Source organism: Charadrius vociferus, unplaced genomic scaffold, assembly GCF_000708025.1.
Source record: "Charadrius vociferus isolate BGI_N301 unplaced genomic scaffold, ASM70802v2 scaffold309, whole genome shotgun sequence".
NCBI lineage: Eukaryota > Metazoa > Chordata > Aves > Charadriiformes > Charadriidae > Charadrius > Charadrius vociferus.
In genome coordinates this window covers 1,541,286-1,562,899 of record NW_009661370.1, presented here as the reverse complement: position 1 = coordinate 1,562,899, position 21,614 = coordinate 1,541,286, and the positions used below count along the sequence as shown (strand labels likewise).

The 21,614-nt window shown below is 37.1% G+C and overlaps 1 protein-coding gene across 1 annotated transcript in view; it reads right to left on the bottom strand.

Annotated features, from left to right (window-relative positions):
- FMN2 (formin 2) overlaps window positions 1–21,614 on the bottom strand; it is a 162,720-nt gene that overhangs the window by 115,066 nt on the left and 26,040 nt on the right. The window contains exons 3-4 of the mRNA XM_009893653.1: window positions 13,902–14,043; window positions 7,369–7,430 (exon numbers count right to left, since the gene is read on the bottom strand). Of these exons, the coding sequence (XP_009891955.1) occupies window positions 7,369–7,430; window positions 13,902–14,043 (204 nt within the window). The remainder of the gene's footprint in view (window positions 1–7,368; window positions 7,431–13,901; window positions 14,044–21,614) is intronic.

The following is a 21,614-nucleotide window of genomic DNA, read 5'->3' as shown; positions in this document are numbered from 1 at the left end:
GAGTTTATGATTTATATTTTATGTATGTCAATTAATTGATAAAAATGTCAGATGCACTTTTTTTTTTTTTAATTTCTCCCTCATCAGAACTAAATTGAAAATATTCAAGATTATGGTTGAAGAAATGAATCTATATCCAACAGAAAATTGAGCTCTTTATTTAAATTATGGTAATTCAGCAGAAAATCTTTTAAATTATCACTACAAAGACAGTCATCGATAAGTCTTGTTCATCAAATTAAATGGGTTCCCTTCTCCGGTTTAAAAAATTATCAGTGACAGAACAGAACTTTCTAAACTTTTAATGTTCTGGGATTTTTGTTATTATTTTTAGGACATGGTTTTATTATCTTTGAGAGATGCTTCAATTACTAGACTTTGGTCAGATTAAACACAGTAAACGTGTTTACTTTTTACAGGGTAACTTATTAACCACCAGAAAGCCACCACCTTCTGACTGAAAAAAAAAAAAAAAAAAAAGATCTTACTGTGGGACCCCCCACGAATGACTTACAAGTGCCTTGCACAGTCCATTCAAAAATGCTTAACTGCCATCTAGTGGCTGAGCAGGCCGACTTCTTTATGATGTCTTTCAGGCTCTCCAATTAAACACTTCTTCCTTAATTTCTAATACTTCTACTTGTGTTCTCATCCTTCCTTCTGAGCCTAAGAAATTCTGACATTATATGAAGACAGTGTTTTAATCCCAAAGGTCAACTACTACTCATGTAGGAAAAAGAACAGACTAGGACAGATAATCTCTGTTTAAACTATATTGATGTCTCAACTCAGAGAACCTCACTTCATATTTTAAAAAGTTTAATTAATTAATCTGTTATAGTTGTAGAACATGAGAAATCTATTGGTGCTTATTAGCAAACCAAAAAGAAACCAAAAATTGCAGCACATTTAAACTGAAGAATAAGTTCTAATACTAAGAATCAAAGACAGATTTCCATCAACAAAACTGGAAACTTCTACATGAGAACTATATTTCATGAACACGAACATACGAGAGAGAGTATATCTGACTTGAACTTACTATGTCCTGGAGTGACATTTGACAGAGGTTAGACTCCCATTTACTGTCAGAGCTAAATGTTCTGCGCTTCAGCAGTTTCTATGAGCCCAGCAGTAGTCTTCCGCCAGGTTTTTATCATCTCATTTCATGCAAACTTTGTTTTCTTTCTGTTCTTTTTTTTTTCATAAAGCATAATTTATTCTCAAGGCTAAAGAGAAAACAATATCTGCCTACATATGCTTTCTGATATTCACCCACTTTAAGCTAAGATATCCCAATTTTAACATTACAGATTGGACCTACAGTTAGAACACAAGTTCCTGCGCACCACATGTTGCAAGCCCGGCTTTATTTTTTGCAAGATAAGAACAATCCAGATTTACATCTCTGAATTATTTTAGCTTTTTCTTTTTTTTCTTTTTTTTTTTTTTTTTTCCCCTGGAATTGGGGCATGCTGTTGCAGGAAGTTTACATTGATACAGTTCTCACAGAGTGGTCAGGGTTGGAAGAGACCTCTGGAGATCATCTAGTCCAGCCCCCCTGCCAGAGCAGGGTCACCTACAGCAGGTTGCACAGGACAGCGTCCAGGCGCGTTTTGAATGTCTCCAGAGTGGGAGACTCCACCACCTCTCTGGGCAGCCTGTTCCAGTGCTCCACTACCCTCAAAGGAAAGAAGTCCCTCCTCATGTCTAGATGGAACTTCCTATGTTCAAGTTTGTGCCTGTTACCTCTTGTCCTGTCACTGGGCACCACTGAAAAAAGACTGTTCCCATCTACCTGGCTCCCTCCCTTTAAGTATTTGTAAGAATTGATAAGGTCCCCCCTCAGTCTTCTTTTCTCTAGACTAAAAAGACGCAAGTGCCTAAGCCTTTCCTCATAAGAAAGATGCTCCAATCCCCTAATCATCTTTGTAGTCCTCTCCTTAAAACAATATATTCAATTCTATTTGGCAGGACAGAGATCATCAGTTACCTATAGTATTTGCTTTGAAAAATGCAATAGGTACAGACTTCACTATCATTTGATTCATATGGAAAATTTCAAAAAAAGTTTGCTTCTTTCAGACTCCTTTCTTTCTTCAATGAGACAACTGAATATAGTAGATCCTAGTGAATACATCATATTTTGGTTTTGGTTTTTTGTTTTTTTTTTTTTTTTACTCTGTTTTTGTTTTGTTGTTTTTTACCTTTTTTCCCCAGTTGAAATCTAAGACTTTAGCAATCATACTTTTGCAGGAAAAGAATAGTCTTAGAAGAACTGTTCATTGCGTCCCCAAGCCTTCTCTTCCTCCCTACAAAAAGTAACTCAGAAAGCAGTGAAGGGATAGAAGAGCAGTGGCACATGTTCCCAGGATCACTGGGTCTTTCTGAATGAATGTCTCAAGAACAAACATGCAAAATGAAGCAGTGTAAAAAGAGCGACAGGCACAGAATAATTTGTGAGCTCAAAAAGGAAGAGTTCCCAATTTTCCTCCAATTTCTGTTGAACACAATTGTTAACGGGTGTCACCTACAGTTTGTCTCTACCCTGATGAAGGCTATGTAATATCAAAACAAAACTGTTTTTTAAAATTTCCCTTTTCTATTTTATTCTTTTTGTATGCATAGTAGAATAATTTCACCATTTCAGACAAATCTTACATTTACCTTCTTCATCTTACATTCACCCAAAAAGAAACATCTTTCTGAAATTTTGTTTAAGAGAGAGTTTTGAGCAGCATTCATGTTTCCAAGAAAAAGTCTAGCTGTGACATTTTATAATAATGAAAAGTAAATCCCAATCTTGCCAATGTATTTGTCATGGTTTCAGTTGGGATAGAGTTAGCTTTCTTACTAGCAGCTGGTATAGTGCTATGTTTTGGATTTGGGATGAAAGTGATGTTGATAGTGCACTGCTGGTTTTGGTTGTTGCTGAGCAGTCAAGGTCCTTTCTGCTCCTCACACCCCTCCACCAGCGAGTAGGCTGGGAGTACAGAAGAAGCTGGGAGGAGACACAGCCGGGACAACTGACCCAAACTGACCAAGGGGATATTCCATGCCGTATGACATCATGCTCAGTATATAAAGCGGGGGAAGAAGGAGGAAGGGGAGGATGTTTGGAGTTATGGTGTTTGTCTTCCCAAGTAACTATTAGGCATGATGGAGCCCTGCTTTCCGGGAGGTGGCTGAACACCTGCTGCTAATGGGAAGTAGTGAATGACTTCCTTGTTTTGCTTTGCTTGCATGCACAGCTTTTGCTCTACCTATTAACCTGTCTTTATCTCAATCCATGAGGTTTTTTTCCTCACTTTTAGTTTTCTGATTCTCTGCCCCACCCCAGCGCAGGGGGAGTGAGCAAGTGGCTGCATGGTCCTAGTTGCTGGCAGGGGTTAAACCACAACAGTTTTATATTTTCTAAATAGACATTATATATGTATCTTAAAGGATTTCACAACCTTTTTCTTGTATTATTAAGTGTCAAAATTGGAACATTCATATGTCACTAAGTTATTACCCTAAGGAGTTATAACGATTTGTAGTTAAAGACTAGAGTAAGAAAAAAGGTCCCTGCTGAAAAGCTGAGAGATGGGTTACCAGCAAAGTGTGGTAGTTACGAATACTCTAGAGACACTCCAAGAGTCAGCCTTACAATGTTTTCAAAGTGGAAAGTATATTCAACATGGCAAAACGTGTCCTGTAATTTAAGGGTTTTAAGGCTAGAATTGTTTCCCCGTGATATTGTTGGAAAGTGCACCAATAGATCATACAGCATAAATCTGTCTTCAGTGCCTGAGAACTGCCAAAATTTTCTTGTTGTTACTACCAGCTGAAGTACGTGGCGTTCCAAGAAGGCATATAATTTTGGTTGAAGGATTATTTGTTGGTTTAGATGGAGTGAACCAAACCAAAGTGAACAACTGAGCCAGAAACATTACAGGGGTAAGAATTTTTTGATGGCAAACTTTTCCACAGTAAATATAGTTTAAATACTCAGTGTAAACTGTCTCACAACCAAACTGCTAGAAATTGGAACAGTCTGGCAAAACTTCATCTACTGAGACAGGATTACAGAGACCAGTCATTGAAGATGAAGAATTCATTACATCCGGATGCTGACCTTTAAATAAAGGTAATGAGGCCTTTCTTTTTAAATTTGCGTGACACTCAGAATAGGCACTCATCACAAATGATCAAAAAAAGAAGACACTTAAAATATTTTGATAATAAGGCATATAAGAGAGAAAGGAATATAGGTGACTTCCAAACAACTTCATGTTTTTGGTTCTGTGATGTCCCACTACTATCCAAAGCCTAGTTTTCATGTACTTATTTTACAATTGTAAGATGCTTTTTTTTTTTTTTTCTCTTCCCTTTCTGCTAAGATTCTGTTTTTACCTAACATGTAAACAAAATCAAGCAAACCTGAAAATTGGGTTAAAATGTACGGAAAACTGCAAGGGTACCACAAAAGATCAGGGGTGTGAAACAGAAAGGTATTTGGCCCTTGCACAAAAGTACAGCTGTCAAATTTGAATATCATGTTCGAAGTGGGAGTTTCTAAATTAGGACACTCAATTTTTCTCTTCTTCCTTCACTAAAGGATTTAGGACTAACAAAGCTTTCTCTGTTCTGGGAAGACTAAGCAGACATCATTGCCCCTTTTTGGCATTTCAAAAGCAGGACTTGAAATGGCTGCCAATTTTTCTTATTTTTCTGCTGCTTACCAATTCCTGCACTAAAAGCAAGCATGCCTCCAGGTTCTCATTTTTTGAATTGCAATTTTTACAAATTAACTATTTTGTACTCAAAACAGCAGTCTTAAAAACATTAGGAAATTATGCTGCAAAGTATGAAGGTTATATCTAACATTGTAAAGGTAAGGAAATGGAGAGGATATATAAAAAAAAGCCCCTTCTGGTGGCAAGAAAGTGTAGAATCCAGGCTCTGCGTGTGTATTACTTGTGCTTTTAATTTAGAATTATTCTGAATCTTATTTTGAATCTTTTACTTAACTGGTTAACATAAGTGAGATAAATTATCAGTGTTACGTTACATTTGCATTCGTTTCTATGTCAAAATAGACCATCTCAAATTATTTTAATAGCATATGGAAAATGTCTTTTCCCAGGGAAGGGAAAGGGAATAAACCTGTAAGTGGACTTAGTTGATCAGTTTCAAATTTTACACTAGAGCTCTCTTCCCTTGGCATGTATTGAAAGTAAAGAGAAAAATCACCTACTTGGCTAACTTCAGCCAATGCTTGCTTTCTTTAGAAAGAAAAACTATGGACAAGCCAGACAAAGAATAAAAAAGTCTAGATCTCTAATAGAAACATTTCCTCATGTTTTGTCCCTTTAAAAAGCTACAAATAACATGAAGGATTATCTGATTGGAGCAAAGGATTTATCTACAAACATGATGAAAAAAATTAGTGTGACCATTCTGCTTTCTAGATGTTTTTGTAAATTGATATAGATATTGATAGATAGGTAGAATACACTCAGCTGTTTGGGATTGTACAGAAATAGTTTGAACACATGAAAAAATTTTATCCACATACAGTTCCTCAAATTAAAAAACTTCCACTCTGATTTTCAAAATAAACCAGAATGATGATAACATAATATAGCAAAAAATTGAGATGATTTTCTGCGAGTGAGGTGATCATGCATTCAAAGCACTTATTTCTGTTCTTCATTGATGAATAATAGCAGAGTGGAAGAAGTTCACGTTACTGTCATAAGAGATCAACACTGAGCAAGAGGGGTGGGGATCCCTAACAACACTAACAAATGTGATTCAGTAACTGGACTACATAATAGGCTAGTTTTAAAAAGAAGAAAAAAACATCCCAACCTGAAGTAAATGTTATGTGTTCAAGCAAACAAACAGTGCTCTACTGCTGTTGGTTAAATTTCATTCTCATAGCAAAAGAATCGGTTTATTTTAGGTAAAGTACCTAAGCATTCATGAACCTATTTCCATCAATTACATTTCAAATTAAGTCTTTTTATATAGATTGTTTCTTGCAATAAATTAAAATCCTAGAGATAGATTAAATATGCTCCTTACATGCAATAGCTTTCTGGAAGTATAGGAAAAAAGTTCTTTTTCACAAGAAACACTAGAAAGCATTGCTACTGAAACCTGGGTGACTGAAATATAAAAATAGCATGGGAAAAATACATTTTAGTTTAAACTTAAAATATTGCAATGTAGAATAATTTTGTGACACTTTTAAGTGATACACTCTAGTTTTTAAATGTTCTTAATTATGGAGTCAAAAGTATTTAGGTCACTGACTAGAAGAACTCCTTTAATGTTGTTTGGCAAGACAAAAGACACAAAGGTAATATACCTACTCTACCCACCCCTGCCCATAAAATACTTGATTGAACCTGGATTAAATTTGCAGGTCTACTGATCAGTAGCATGCATTTATCAAGGCATTCCTTGTTTTCTCCCTCAAAAGCAAATCACTGATCATTTTCACAAATGCTGCTCAATGCAGTGATGCTTGAACCATCTAGTTATTAACAAAAAAATCCCAGCACAAACCAAAGAAAATGCACAAGTAAATAAACCGAATCGAGAAGGGAAAAGGGAAAAAAAAAAAAGAGAGACAGACATCAAGAACTTTTGGCCACTCCTTGTTCTAAACCAAGATTTAAGGAAACAAAAACTTTGCCTTCCTGAAAAATTCAGTAGTCTTATTCACTAGTAAGGTAAGCCTGGCACCTACGATCAGAGCGCTTTCAAAGAAAATAAGCAAGTCTTTTGAGAAAACAAAATTTGAAGTTCCTCAACTCTATCAAACTGCAACACATTTAAAGAAGAATATAACATGAATGGTGACACATGTGGTTAAAACACATTTAGACTGTGTTTATGTCGAACAAGTTCATCTCAGACTAAGTCTCCACTGTAGCAGTATTACATTATCTCCTTTTGAAGTCCAGCACGGCACCCTGAACCTGTTCGCCTACTACCTATAAGCTTCAGTGGAGAAAGAGAAAAATCTCTGCCACTGTTATTCATATGAACTTTTGTAGATTAGCTAATATAACCAGATCTTTCATTGCTATCCCTTAGTAATACCATCAGACCTCTAGAACCAAGTGTTAACTTATTTCCAAGTAAAGAGACGATGACATTTTACCAGGATCACCTTAGGCAAGTGGGAGACTTTAATCTTTGTACCTAGATACACTATGGAGCATATAAGTATTGTGAGATAAAAATTTACAATCAAAACCACACTTCTGAATGTTTGCATTCAGAACATTCAGTACATAAAACTATTGCAAAAATGTCAGCTTTTCCACCCTTTTTACAAAACGGTAGACAAAACACTTGTTAGAATCTTACCTGTACCTGCTGAGTGTCTTCTATGCATTGTTTCTCTGTTTCTTGGACAGTAGGTTTCAACCCTGAATTTGAAAAGAAGATACAGATTTTAAAAGTTCTATGTAAAAAAAAATTCACTGATCTTTCAAAATACACATTATGAATTTCATGAAAAGAGCACAGAGTTAAAAAGAAAACAGTGTTAACTGTCCCACTTTCCAAATTATCCATCTAAAATTAAATGAATAGGTTGTATGCATAAATAAAGCCAGCCTGATCTCAATTTGCAATGTATTTATTATGACTCAACATTAAATGCTATCATCTTAAATGTGTAGCACATACAACTTGAAAGAAGTTCATTTTGATTGTCAAAATTTCTCATTCAAAGAAAAATGGTTACTTGGCTCTGTTATATACATTCCATAGAAGGTCAAGGAAAAGTTCTCATGCTTGTTCTTCCCATCCATTCTCATTAAGAAGTATTTCTGTCCTTAAGGTCTGCAGATTGTGTCTGTTCACAAAAGGCCAAAAGAATCCATGAGCAGGATGATGACTGTTGGCAGCTATGTTGTCTTTTTCATATCCTCCTCTGCCCCTTCTTTGCCCTACCACCGAAATTTGACATCTCCACAATAAGACAGATAGCAATACAGATCTAAATTCACATTTTAAAAGTGTGCTTGAATGCAATTGGCCTTACTATTGCAAATACATTTTGAGAACTCTCAATTTCATCCTAGCTTTATTATTCACTGCCTACAGCATCTCAGCCTTACAAAGGGATGGTTTGGGACTGGGCACTTATTGTATAAGTGTACAGTCAGAGCTTCCCAGAACCGGGGACATTCAAGCTGAGGATACAAAACTAATTATTCACCTTTGTACTGAATTCCACACCCCTCTCTTTTGGGCATAGAACCAGCATTAATCTGACTTTTTAAATTTCAATGACATTACTCATTTACATTGAAAAATGAAACAGCAGAACTTCATTCTAGTAGTATCTTCAATTTACCTGGAAAACAGGCATCAAAACATACCACCTTCAACTGGAATCTCTTTCTTATATTAAAACCTGGAAAACAATCATTCACTCTACAAATACTAGTCTTTGAGATCTCTGTTTTCATAAAAATATTTCAATTTAAACCTAAGTACAAAAGAAATTACATGTAAACCTTGATTGTGGTAATATTTATTTCAGTGAGAGACATGTACTGTATATTCCTGCATTGTTTCAACAGCGCTGTATTTTGATCGCCTGCTGGATAAAAGAAATAACATATTTTGTGCTGGAAATAACACAAGCATGTAACAATCCAATATATATTCAGGACCCTCAAGTCTTTCAGTACGCCACTGCAGACAACAACAAAGACCTATTTTTAATTTACTTATGGAGGAGAGAGAGTCTTGTAGTTAGAGAGGGCTTGAATTAAAAGCTTTGTTTTCTATTCTGACCTTTCTACAGATTTCTTCTCTGACCTTAAAGAACCTCTTTGTGCCTGTTTCCTTGCCTGATAGGAGATAACTAGAAGAAAAAAAAACACAAAAAAACCCAAAAACCAAACCAAACCAAACCCCCCCAGCAGCTACACAGTGCAAAGGTCTCTAACCAGCTTAGTAGCTACTGCTAATGATGCCTCTTTAACTGATCATAGCCTTGTACACAGGACAAGAATAGAAATATTTTTATTATACCTGCCCCTAGAACACATGCGTCTCACATTCTTCTAACATCTTTTTTAACATCTTCTCTACTCTACCCTGGTGACTCTACTCTGCCCTGGTGAGGCCGCATCTGGAGTACTGCATCCAGTTCTGGGCTCCCCAGTTCAAGAAGGACAGGGAACTGCTGGAGAGGGTCCAGCAAAGGGCAACGAAGATGATTAGGGGATTGGAACATCTCTCCTATGGAGAAAGGCTGAGGGACTTGGGTCTCTTTAGTCTAGAGAAAAGAAGATTGAGGGGGGATCTTATTAATACTTACAAATACTTAACGGGAGGATGCCAGGGGGATGGGAACAGTCTTTTTTCAGTGGCGCCCAGTGATAGGACGAGGGGTAATGGGCACAAACTTGAACATAGGAAGTTCCATCTTAACATGAGAAGGAACTTCTTTACCTTGAGGGTAGTGGAGCACTGGAACAGGCTGCCCAGAGAGGTGGGGGAGTCTCCCACTCTGGAGACATTCAAAACGCGCCTGGACGCTGTCCTGTGCAACCTGTTGTAGGTGACCCTGCTCTGGCAGGGGGGTTGGACTAGATGATCTCCAGAGGCCCCTTCCAACCCTAACCATTCTGTGATTCTGTGAAGGGTACCACTATGCAGGAGGCAAATCTGATGACCATTTGCAGGAAGACTGAAGCAGTTGTGGTCCAGAACCTCTGGATTCATAATTCCTAGACATTTGGCCTCCTCACAGCTTTCTGACAACCCCAGCTGTGGGGAGGTGAGATGTACAAGGGGGAAGTTTCCTTGCCAGTGGCAGGTATGCTGCAAGGCTACCCTTCGAAAACTAACAATCCTCAATCTTTTTTACTTCTTAAATTGTTTACTAAAGCAGAATTTTGAGTCTTATCCAACAGAATTGTTCCCAGTCACAAAACACTGGATGAGGATTAGCTGTCATTACCAAGAAATAACTCATCATGTCTCATTCTGACATGTTTTGAGTGCGGATAAATCATGCCTTGTTGCTGACTTTCAGAGTCCATTTACCAAAGAAAATTCAGGATGCTACTAATTAATTGGACACTTGCTCCTCATTGCAACCAAAAGAACCCCACCAAAACCAGCAGATGATTATTTTCTGGTAAAAGCTATTAATGTCTCTTTCAAAGGAAGAGAAGAGTATTAACATTTTTAAACTAAGCAATTGCAAGATATTTGTTTCACAAATTATCTGGAGATAATTATCTAGAGGAGAACTTTTTTTGCTAACCCTACCTCAACAGATTTGGAAAACCAGGAAAACTTCATTAGTGTTTGGGCACTGCTGGTCTCCCCAGGGCCTGCGTGCATGATTTTAGATTTCTGTATTGTTTAGAGAAACTTTAAGAGGAGTTTGATCTTTGCTTACCCCATGTTTTATTCTTTGTTAATGTTCTAGTACTAGACCAGACACATACACACGCAACTTCGAAAGCCATGTTTCCTGATATGCATATCGGCACAAACTATCTCTCTTACTCAGAAGGTCTTTAAAAAAAAATAGGAACCGGCTGCTTCTATGTATTTGTCAATATTTAACAATTTGACAGAATTGTCTAGCTTATTTTTAACTAAGACAGGTTTTATTCTAAGAAGGGTTCTAAACATAAGCTTAGTTCTGGGTGATGAGCAGTTAATTTCAAGGTTAGTTTGCCAAAATTCACCAAATACAATCTATTTGCAGCAAACAGGGTTTTATCTTTGTTAAGCAAAACTAAAAAAAAGCCCAACAAAAACACACTCCTTCCCCCCCCCCAAAAAAAGTGGAAAGGAAAAATGTGCTACATGACAAATGAAACCTTCCCTTTAACCCAAACAAAACAATTTTTTTTCCTCATTTTTCATAAAACAAAAGAAATAAATGTCTGGACAAGCCTAGTTTTCTTTAAGAGACTAACTTAGATTTCAGAGACTTAGTCTGTTGGGACTGTTTCATTTTGCAGGAGAAGTTGTATAATCTTTGAGTCTCTGCCCAGGTGGTCAGGACAGTCACATGGGAGACAGGATGACTGAGCTCTAGTGCCTGCATGCTTGCCTTTTCCTGTATGTTAAGTGGAATAGTGTCGTCAGCAAAGCATTAAAATAGTTGAATTTCAAATACCCTGCAGTGTTCAGATTCAGGCAATGTGCTGGGATGTGAAAGTGGTAGAGTCAAATACCGTAAGAAGCAACAGAAACAGATTTTGGGTATTCAGGTGGAAAATTAGCGGCATACACATTGATCTTACTGGTGATATTGACTCAATTTGTCAAAAAAACTTTTCTGAATCCAGAACTGAAAATGTTTTTGGCATAAGCACCTGCTGACTTGAACCCAAATTCATATTAGGTATTTCCAAACTTCATTTTTTAAATAAATAGCCAACCTAAAAGAAATACCCTTAAAACCCAAACAAACTTAAAAAAAACCAACCCAACCAACCTTACAAAAACACCCAACAAACCAACCCTGGCCACTCTAATAAGCCTTTTTCTCACACCCATCAACACTCCATGGGATACAGACCACATAGCAAAACTATTTAATATATACTATATTAAATAGATGATTAAGTACTCTGCTAATTTACGAACAGATTACCTAAGACCTTGCAGAATTTCTTCTTGCCTTACTTAAAACTTGAAGGCCTAGTATTGTACTCACGCTAACATATGTAATACATAATAAAAATAAAGACTCTACATATAAAAATAGCTTGCTACATTCCTCTCTGGATCAATACTTTTGTCTAAAAAAAGATGTTTTCTTTATCAACCATTGTTTCTAATGTTAGTATTTCATCTGTTTAATCCATGCACCAATAATTATATTTAGTGCAAAATACATCTACTCTTTACACACTAATTCAAACCCTTAAAAAATGCTTGCCCCCTCCACCCATCAAAGGTGCATATACATAAAATAATTTAGTTAAAAATCTTGGGGACAGTGTTTACCCTTGAGGCTTCACATGAAACATCACTCACCTCCAGGTTCTTTCACATGGCAAGCATGCAAACAATCAAACAAAAAATTAAGTTATTAATCTACCTGAATTGTATCCAGAACAATTATAATTTTTCCTTTTCCCTCCACACCCTACACTGCAAATTCATACCAAAAAAACCCCCAAAATTGCAGTAATAATTTTAAGTGTCAGGACCTCAAATAAATTTTGAGAACTATTTATGTTCCATTTAGAAATAGTCACAACAAAAAATTTCCATTTTACTTCTATTTTCTTAATATTTTTGCAGTTTTTGAGAGGGCAGTGGCTGAGATAAGGAAGTACTGTACACATTACATCCATGTAGTGGGTATAAATAGAACAACATAGGATGGAAACAAACCATGTATAAAATGAATACATTTAAAAATTATTAGTATTATCCTCTTGGTAGAAATACTCTTCCAAATGGTAAAAATCTTTACATTTCAAAATATTTTATGTAATCAATGTTCTTCTAGATTTTAGAGCAACAAAACTGTTGTTAACTGGCACCAGCCTCTGTCGGGCAAAACCCTCAAAGTAAAATAATAAAATATTCACTCTTTAGTTTTTCCAGTGCAGAGTATGTTCATAAATACTCTGATCGCACACCCATTAGCTAAGTCTCCAAGTCGAGAAACATAACCTGTCCTCTCAGAGTACGTAGCAATATATACTACCACACATGATGGCAGTTTCATTGAATACAGCATAAAATAGTAGATCGTTAGTCAAACACTGGAAGAGCCCAACAGTCTAGCGCTGCAGCATTCCACACTCAATTGCATCAGTGAGATGGATACAGAAATGTTTCCTTGACCACTAACAGAGCTGCTTTGGTAAAAGCAACAGAATAAACAGAATAATATAGTAGTATTGCATTTTTGTGAATACTGGAATAAGTGATACCAGTAAAAGTTAAGCGTTGCCATGATAAATGGTGTCCATGCTAGGAATACTTTGCTCGTGTGCCAGAGGAAATGGTAGAGAAGTCCCAAAGAGAAGCAAATCTGAAATTAACTGCATCCAAAGTCTACAAGCAATACAAAGAGATCTGTTGAAATGCATTAATTCTTCAGATCTGAGCAATGAAAAAAAAACGTGGTAGGAAATGGAAAATTTGAGAACACCTAGTGGCTCTCCATGGAGGTCATGGGGAAGAATGCAGCCTAAAAGTGTTGAGAGCAATTGAATACTAACTAATGCACGGCTAAGCCTTCAAGAAACTGTGGTATTTGCCCATCAACACCTCTAACAGAAAACAGGTTTGAAATTCTCTTCTAAATTTCTTTGTCAGCTACAAGAGGTTTTGTTTTGTTTTAATTCTCAGCTTAAACAAAACTTCTAAGGAGTATGCAGGAGACTTCAGAAATTTGGCTGGTAGAGTAACCTCGCAAATTTTAAGATAAACTGACTTCATAAACAAGACCTCAATTTATTTTTCAGATACACTTTTCCTACCTCTCTGTCAGCAGGGGACTGCTCAATCCACAAAGGAATACCTTACACCACTCTAATAAGTTTCAGTATACCATCAGTGGACTTCTGAAGTTTTAAGAGAAAAGTACCCATATTTCATGGCTCTGAAGGTATGTAAACTGGAAAAGAACAAAGGTCACAACACCTGGTAAAACCCATTAGTCAGCTGATGCCAGGTCCACATCTTGGTTGCTAACAAAAAGCATGCATTTTTTCTGACTATTTTTGATTAGATTCATACTAGCTGGCATTATTTCTGATGCTAATCCAAGATCTTCAAAATCAAGTATTTGTTAGAAGTTAAGATATTAAGTTTATAACTTGTATTCTAAAAGACAGCAGCTCCCCCTGATGCCATACATGCATCTTGTCTGTGTCCAAGAACTATACCTTCTTCTGTAATTTTTTGTTCTTCATCTGGAGGTTTGGGTGGGGGCCATGCAGATGGAATTCTCCTTGGAAAGCTTCCTTCAACGTAATCTGATGAATGTGTGGGTTGGCTAACTGCAGCCCAAGTGTAAAGCTGGTCTTGCTGTGGTTATTAAAAAAAAAAAAAAAAAAAAAAAAAAAAAAAAAAAAAAAAAAAAAAAAAAAAAAAAAAGTTGAGAAGTTCATATAGAAAAACAAGCTTAAAATATCAAAGCCTCTGTTTCCAACACAAATAGCTCAATATCCACCCCCATAGCAAGGCAGACTTGTTTTTATGCTCTTCATCTCCTGACAAAGACTTAACATAAATCTACATTAAAATAATTTAATTTTTCAGTTTTGGAATTACCTCTGTTAACATAGAAAAATTAATTTTTTAGTTTTCTACAGCACAATGAGATGCTAGAATACAGTTCAGCATTTTTTTTGAGCATGAGGGACTCTTTGTCACTTTTTTCCTTAGAGATAACAGGCTCTGTCCATCATGACTGTACTTCTTTACATATGGCTAGTTTATATGTTAGAGAAAAATATTTCAATCCACACTATGTAATCTTTTTACATAACATGCATAAACAAGGAAAAGAAGCAAGATTATTTCAGCATAAAAACTGAGATATTTATTCATTGCAACCCTGTTTTTGTCATTTACATTTCCATATTCATATAAAGGCAGCTAAAAAGGTGGTTTTGCTTTCAGAATAGAATTGTTAAAAAACCCAGCAACTACAAGGATTCTCAATCCTCTGGGCTCAAATCAGATTACATCCTTATAACTCAACAGCTTTGAGCTTGATTCACTTATTAAAAGTAGAAGACATCCAGACTGTCTGATGACAACTAGGGTAAACTCATGCTTTAAGCCAACAGAAAGATTTTAGCTGACCACAATTCAAGTAGTTATTCTTGTGACTCCCAGTATGCATCAACATGCACACCTTGTGATTAAATATTTATAATACTGTAAGCATTATAGAGATCAATCACAGCAACTGCATGAGTTTCCCAGTAAGTGATGTGGAAATATGCAAATATTGTAGAACAAAACTATCAAAAAAAAAAAATCGTCACAGGCTGAAAATACAGTCATATCACACAGTAATATCTTCTTGCAAAGATCATGTTCATTACACTTCATTCATGCTATTGTCTAAGTAAAACATTGGTGATATATATTTCTCTTGCTGAATATTTCATTTTTAGATTAAAACTTTTTTTTTTTTTTAATTTTACACAGATACTAAACATTGAAGAGACCTGCAGGGAAAAAAACAAAGTAATTTAACACTTTTTTTTGGATAACCACTATTCTGTGTGACTAAGCTTCTACTTGCCTAAAAATAAGTTGTGATAAGAGTGATAGTATTCTATTGAGAGCAACTTACTTGGAACAGGCAAACACTGGTTATAAAGTAAAGAGTTTTGTTTTACAGAGGGTGCCTTAAACAGTCAGGGTCAAAGGAAGCTCATTCGATCTTTCCAGCACAAAAAAACATGGCAAAAAATCCGGCCACATACATGCCCCTTAGATAAAGGTAAAAATAAATGGATAAAGACCATAATACAAGAATCAAATCAGGTTCTTCATGTAGCCCTGAACTCTATGTTCCTTGAAAAGTCTATCGTTTTCCCATTACTATGTTATTGCATCTAAACAGGTTTGATTAATGCAGTTCTTTCAGTAACTTAGTACTTTCCCTTTATCTAATTTCAGCTTTTTAGAGGATATGTATTTTTGGGTTTCTGCCTAATTTCCAGTACTACACATACTGTGTAAAGAAAAAGAAAAGGTCCTGGATTTTTCTATTTGTCTTGTTTCCGCATCATCCAAATCTCAAAAACACAGAGGGGAAAAAAAGATTTAAAAAGGAATCGAGGCAAATCAGAAATATTTTTTTTCCCCACTCTTACACAGTCCAGGGAACACAGGGAAGAACAAGCTTTACAGAGGGTTAGCTGAGTAAGCACAGTCGACTTTCAACAGGATTACATGCAGGGTTATAGGGCAATAAAACAGAAGACAGCAGACTGTAGATAATATTGACGTAGCATGAGTGAGGAAGACAAACTGTTAAACTGTTCCTGGACATGATATTTCACTATGCCAGTTCTTGAAAGATACAGTACAATCATTTAACAACAAATTTTTTAAGAATTATAAATCTACATGAATTAAGATGTAGTAGAAAGAACATAGCATGTCTCAGAATTATTGTACAGATGGGATACATTATGAAGGTAATAAAATATGAAGTACCTATGTTCTTGCTGATAGAATTTACAGCATATAAACTATGAACAATTATAAATTAAGACATCACACAACTCCATAACCAACTTCTAACCCAGCACGGGAGATTTTTTTGTAAGTACAAAAGACAGTATTTGTTTTGGTTTGTGTTGCTTTTTGTTTTGGAATTCTTTTTATTCACTATTCAACATAGAGAAGGATGATGGAATAGACTCATCATGTAATAGAAATTTACAGACATAAATGTAAACTTGTAAAAATGCCTTGAAGGGACATGTACTACAACCAAAATGTATCTGCATTCAACATATAAACAAAGTATTTAACAGCAGCTACATTTAGATTACTTGCAAACTTATAATTTAAAATATGAAAACCCCTCATGACAGAAAGGTAGTCTGAAGGTCTGGACTTCACGTTGATCGTCCATAAACTATACTTAAAATGGGAAAAGATTAACCCTGTCCACTTCTGTGCCCTTCAAAAGAAATTAATCATTTGAATGTCCTAATTCCTACTCACTCAAGATACTGTCCAAAATCTAATCCTTTTTACCTTTTCTATTTAGCTCCTTTCTCCTTTTCCAAATATGATAATGCCATAAATTTACATGACTATTAGAACATTTTGAAGAAAGATATATGCAGTCAATTCTATGATGTTGAAGTACTATTCAAGCAAAAGAAACAAAATAATCCAAATAAAACAATAAATCCAGACTTGCTTTTATCATTAATAATTGTAATACAAGAATCCACAAACTAGATATAATTTTAAACACAGCTAATGAATACCCTTACCGTGATCAAGCTTTGAATATATCTGGAATTTCCACTTCATCTTGCTCAAACTCCACTATTTAGTTAAAGCACATCTTCTTGGGGGAAAAAAGTACATATATATCCTTGTAATGAATGATCCCAGACTTATCTATTCGGACTCATTTCTGGGTGGACATTGAATGCTTAAAGCTGTCTGAGTCCAGTCCACAAAACATGATGTCAAGAAGAGTTCTCGTTTCCACAAATCCTTACACAGCACTTTCCCCTGGTTCTTAAAACTGCAGAGCATTTGCACATGGGCGAGGCAAACTGCCTGCAGGATCTGATGGTACCTGATCAATAGACATTTTACCACTTATTTCACCACTGCATTTAGAATAGAGTCACAGAGAGTCTGGTCTGTAGTTTAACTCACTCTCTTCCCAACCAGCTCTCAGAAGGCACAAGGAATGGCTTTTTGTTACAAATTTTCATTCTGAAGTACTACAGTGTTACACTTCAGGCACATAATATATTAAATACTAATTATGTGCCTTCACTGCTTGAACTAAAGATATGCTTTCTTGCAGATCTTTAAAGATGGAAGCCAATGCTGTAAGCTCCTCAAAGTAAGGACCTCCAGCAAATGACATATAGAAAGAGGCAGGTGGACCCAGAACTAGGGCCATGAGCTACACCTACAGCCAACATCAGAAGGCACACTGGTGGACCCAGAGCCTTCAGAAAAGGAGTGACACATTTTCCACATGAAGAGACCTGGTTTGTTCCCCTGGCCACAGACTGAATTAGAGATTAGTTATCCCCCACAGTAGGAATATAACATGCAACCTTGAGCCTATGCTTTTGGCAGCTGTATTGCTTCTGGAGATATGCAGGTAATATGACTTTCTGATCAATGCGACTTCAGCTTTTAATCAACTTTTTATCTGCTCCCAGTTCAAAGGACAAAGATAGCCATTGTGAGAAATACTTAAAAGAGGTACAAGAGACGGACTTGAAACAGCAAGATACGTATACACATCCGTCCCAACTGGTTGTAAAAAATATGAATTGGCAATGCAAGAATCAAGGGGAAAAAACCTGACCAGAAGTATTTTGACAATTCTCAAGGAAAAAAAAAAAAAAAAAAAAAAAGAAAAAAGAAAAGCACAGTCAGATTGTGCATGGTGAGATGGGAAACATGGGGCAATACAGAAGCACACTGCTGTCTGGAGTAGCCTCTGCTCTTCAGCTTAGCACAGCAGCAAATGGGGGAAGCGCATTAGCAGTACCTCTAAACTTTCTTACGCTACAGTGAATTGGTGCTAACTTCCCTGATGCCCTGATGGCTCCTGCGTTAAGCCATAATGGGATCAGGCCCTACCTTGCAGGGCATTTATTTTCAAATCATAAACTTGAATAATTTTTCAGTAGAACCCCAAACATTCAAAGTTATCCTGAAGAGAGGAAGACAGAAGCGTCAGCATGTCCGCAGACAGGCAGATATATGCCAGGGGTAAACAGAGAGTGGTAGTTACAAGAAGGTTCCTACTCATCAAATCAGCCTGGTTGTGGACAGCCTTCCAATGGGAAGAGCTGGAAGAGTGGTGAGAGTAGAAAGTATAACTGCATTTAAAATGAAACTAGATAAATTCATAGAGGAATTACATTTTATGGTATTTGGGATAATCAGGGGCCAGACTCCATGATTCAGAAGGTGTTTTCTAAGCTAAGAGCTCCAAAGAGCTTGTTCCACATTTGTATATAACTGCTTGTCATTCAGACTGTTTCAAGTACTTGGAAGGAATTATTTTTTTTCCTATTCAGGAAGTTTAATCATTCTAATATACTAAGTATACAACCTCTAAAATGAAAGAAAGCCAATTGCATGTTCCCACTGCATGTAAATAGTTAATCGGACAAGCAAGGTTTTAGTTTGAGAAATTAGAGCCCGACTGCCTCAAAATGCTCTTATCAGCAGGAGACTGCTTTATTTTAAGCAGCTTTTAAAATAAAGAAATCAATACTATCAAGACTGGGGAAAGTGGTTTACTTTTTGAGGAGAGGTTCAGTAATAAAGTGGCAGAACCAGAGCAGTGATTAAACGTGGCTCTCAGCTTCTGCTACCTTTGGCTGTACTAGTGAGCACAGATGCCCTTCAAGGCTGAAGAGCAGCAGGTTGGTTATAATGCTGTAATATATGGCTAATATGTGGCACTTGTCACGGGTTGCCACTTGGACATGGAGCCATTGACAGCAACTCTTTGAGCGTGACCATCCTGCCAGTTCCTTATCCACTGAGTGGTCCATTGGTCAAATCCATGTCTCTCCATTTTAGAGACCAGAATGTTGTGAAGAACAGTGTCAAATGCTTTGCACAAGTCCAGGTAGCTGATATCTTTTCTTCTCCCCTTATCCACCAATGCTGTAATACCATCATAGAAGACCACCAAATTTGTCAGGTACTATTTGCCCTTAGTGAAGCCATGTTGGCTTTCACCAATCACCTCCTTATTTTCTATGTGCCTTAGCAGAATCTCCAGGAGGATCTACTCCATGAATCTTGTTGGGCACAGGGGTGAGATCAATGAGCCTGTTGTTCCACGGGTCTTCCTTTTTACTGTTTTGAAAAATTGGGGTTATGTTTCCCCTTTTTTCATCAGTGGGAACTCCACCAGACTGCAACGACTTCTCAAACATGATGGATAGTGGCTTGGCAACTTCATCTGCCAGTTCCCTTAGGGCCCACAGATGAATCTCATCAGGTACCATGGACTTGTGTACCTTCAGGTTCCTCAGCTGGTCTCGAGCCTGGTGTTCTCCTACAGTGGGAGGTGCCTCATTCCTCCAGTCTCTCCTTTTGCCTTCTGCGACTTGGGTGGTGTGGTTAGAGCCCTTGCCAGTGAAGACTGAGGCAAAGAGGTCATTGAGTATCTCAGCTTTCTCCACATCCCAGGTGACCAGGTCTCCTGTTTCCTTCGAAGTGGGCCCACATTCTCCCTAGTCTTCCTTTTGCCACCCATATACCAATAGGAGGCTTTCTCGTTACCCTAATGCCCCTGGCCAGATTTAATTCTATCTGGGCTTTAGCTTGCCTAACCTGATCCCTGGCTGCTTGGACAATTTCTCTGTATACCTCCCAGGCTACCTGTCATTGTTTCCACCCTCTGTAGGCTTCCTTTTTCTGTTTGAGATTGTCCAGGAGCTCCTTGTTCATCCATGCAGGCCTCCTGGAGTTTTTGCCTGACTTCCTCTTTGTTGGGATGCATCTCTCCTGAGCTTGGAGGAGGTGGTGCTTGAATATTAGCCAGCCTTCTTGGGCGCCTCTTCCTTCCAGGACTTTATCCCACTGTACTCCAGCAAGCAGATCCCTGAAGAGGCTAAAGTCTGCTCTCCTGAAGTCCAGGGTGGCAACCTTACTGTGTACCCTCCTCGCCACCATAAGGATCTGAAACTCCACCACCTCATGATCACTGCAGCCAAGGCCGCACTTGCGCGTGATATTCCCTGCTAGCCCCTCCTTATTGGTGAGAACAAGGTCCAGCATGGGAAAGGAAACCAGGAAACTAAATTTCATATTTCCACACCTATTCTCACTCAATTCCAGAGTTATTTTCTTGGTCTTCCAATTCCCCAATAACTTCTACATTTAATATAGCTGAATAGGTTGAAGTGGTGAGCTTACAGAAAACTTTCCTTGGAAGAGGGAACAGTGGCTAGCCTTTTATGAAACAGAAGAACCTCAAGATCTAGCCTTTTTACACATCTGACTTGAATTCCCACTTGGAAGATCACAACCCAAGACCACTAGGTTATCAGCTGTTACTTAGACCACCTGATGGTGTGTCCTTTCTCATTCGGTCTCTCCAGAAATTCTAAGCTGAGGCAAGAAGCTTCTCCATCAGGAGTTTTTTTTCCACTTACACTGGCACAGTTCTGCAATAAATTTGGATTCTGAAAGATTTGAATTTTCCAAAGAAATATGTTTCATTAGAAAATTCCTTTCACCTCTACCGCATTTGAAAAGGTGATTATTACTGCTGTGAAAACTTCCTCTTGAAAACAGACATGCAATATATACAAATTCAATTCTCACTGTATTCTTAATTCCAAGAGAGAAAAAAGACACTGTGTTATGACTGTCATTCTTAAGAAAGTGAACTAATGTACAGAAAGTCGTAAGATATAAAAACATCTTGAGGTGACAGGGTGACCACCACCTTCACCCTATGCACAATGATTTTGAAAATTTTAAACAGGTGGTGTAAATTTAACATCCATTATGTGGCTCTTGAAGCAGTTCTTCAGAATAACAAGCAGGTAAGCAATGTTCTCCACAAAAAGCAGCATGAAAACCTAGCAGCATCCTACATATAAAATACCTCACTTGAAAGTGTGTATAGTAGCATCACCACAAGTAACCAGAAAAAGAAAAAAGAGAGAAGGCTAGAAGACTGCAGAGCCAGATGTAACAACTATAAAATAAATACGCAATTAATTTTTTTTTAAAAAAAGGAGCAAGGAAATAGCATAACAAGAACACTTCAGCCCAGTGATCATCCAGCTGTTTCCATTTTACTAGTCTCAGGAATATTGAGTTGCTCACCACAAAAGACAAAGTGTCACAAAGTATGACTGGGCAATGGAAAAGGAAGGAGATAC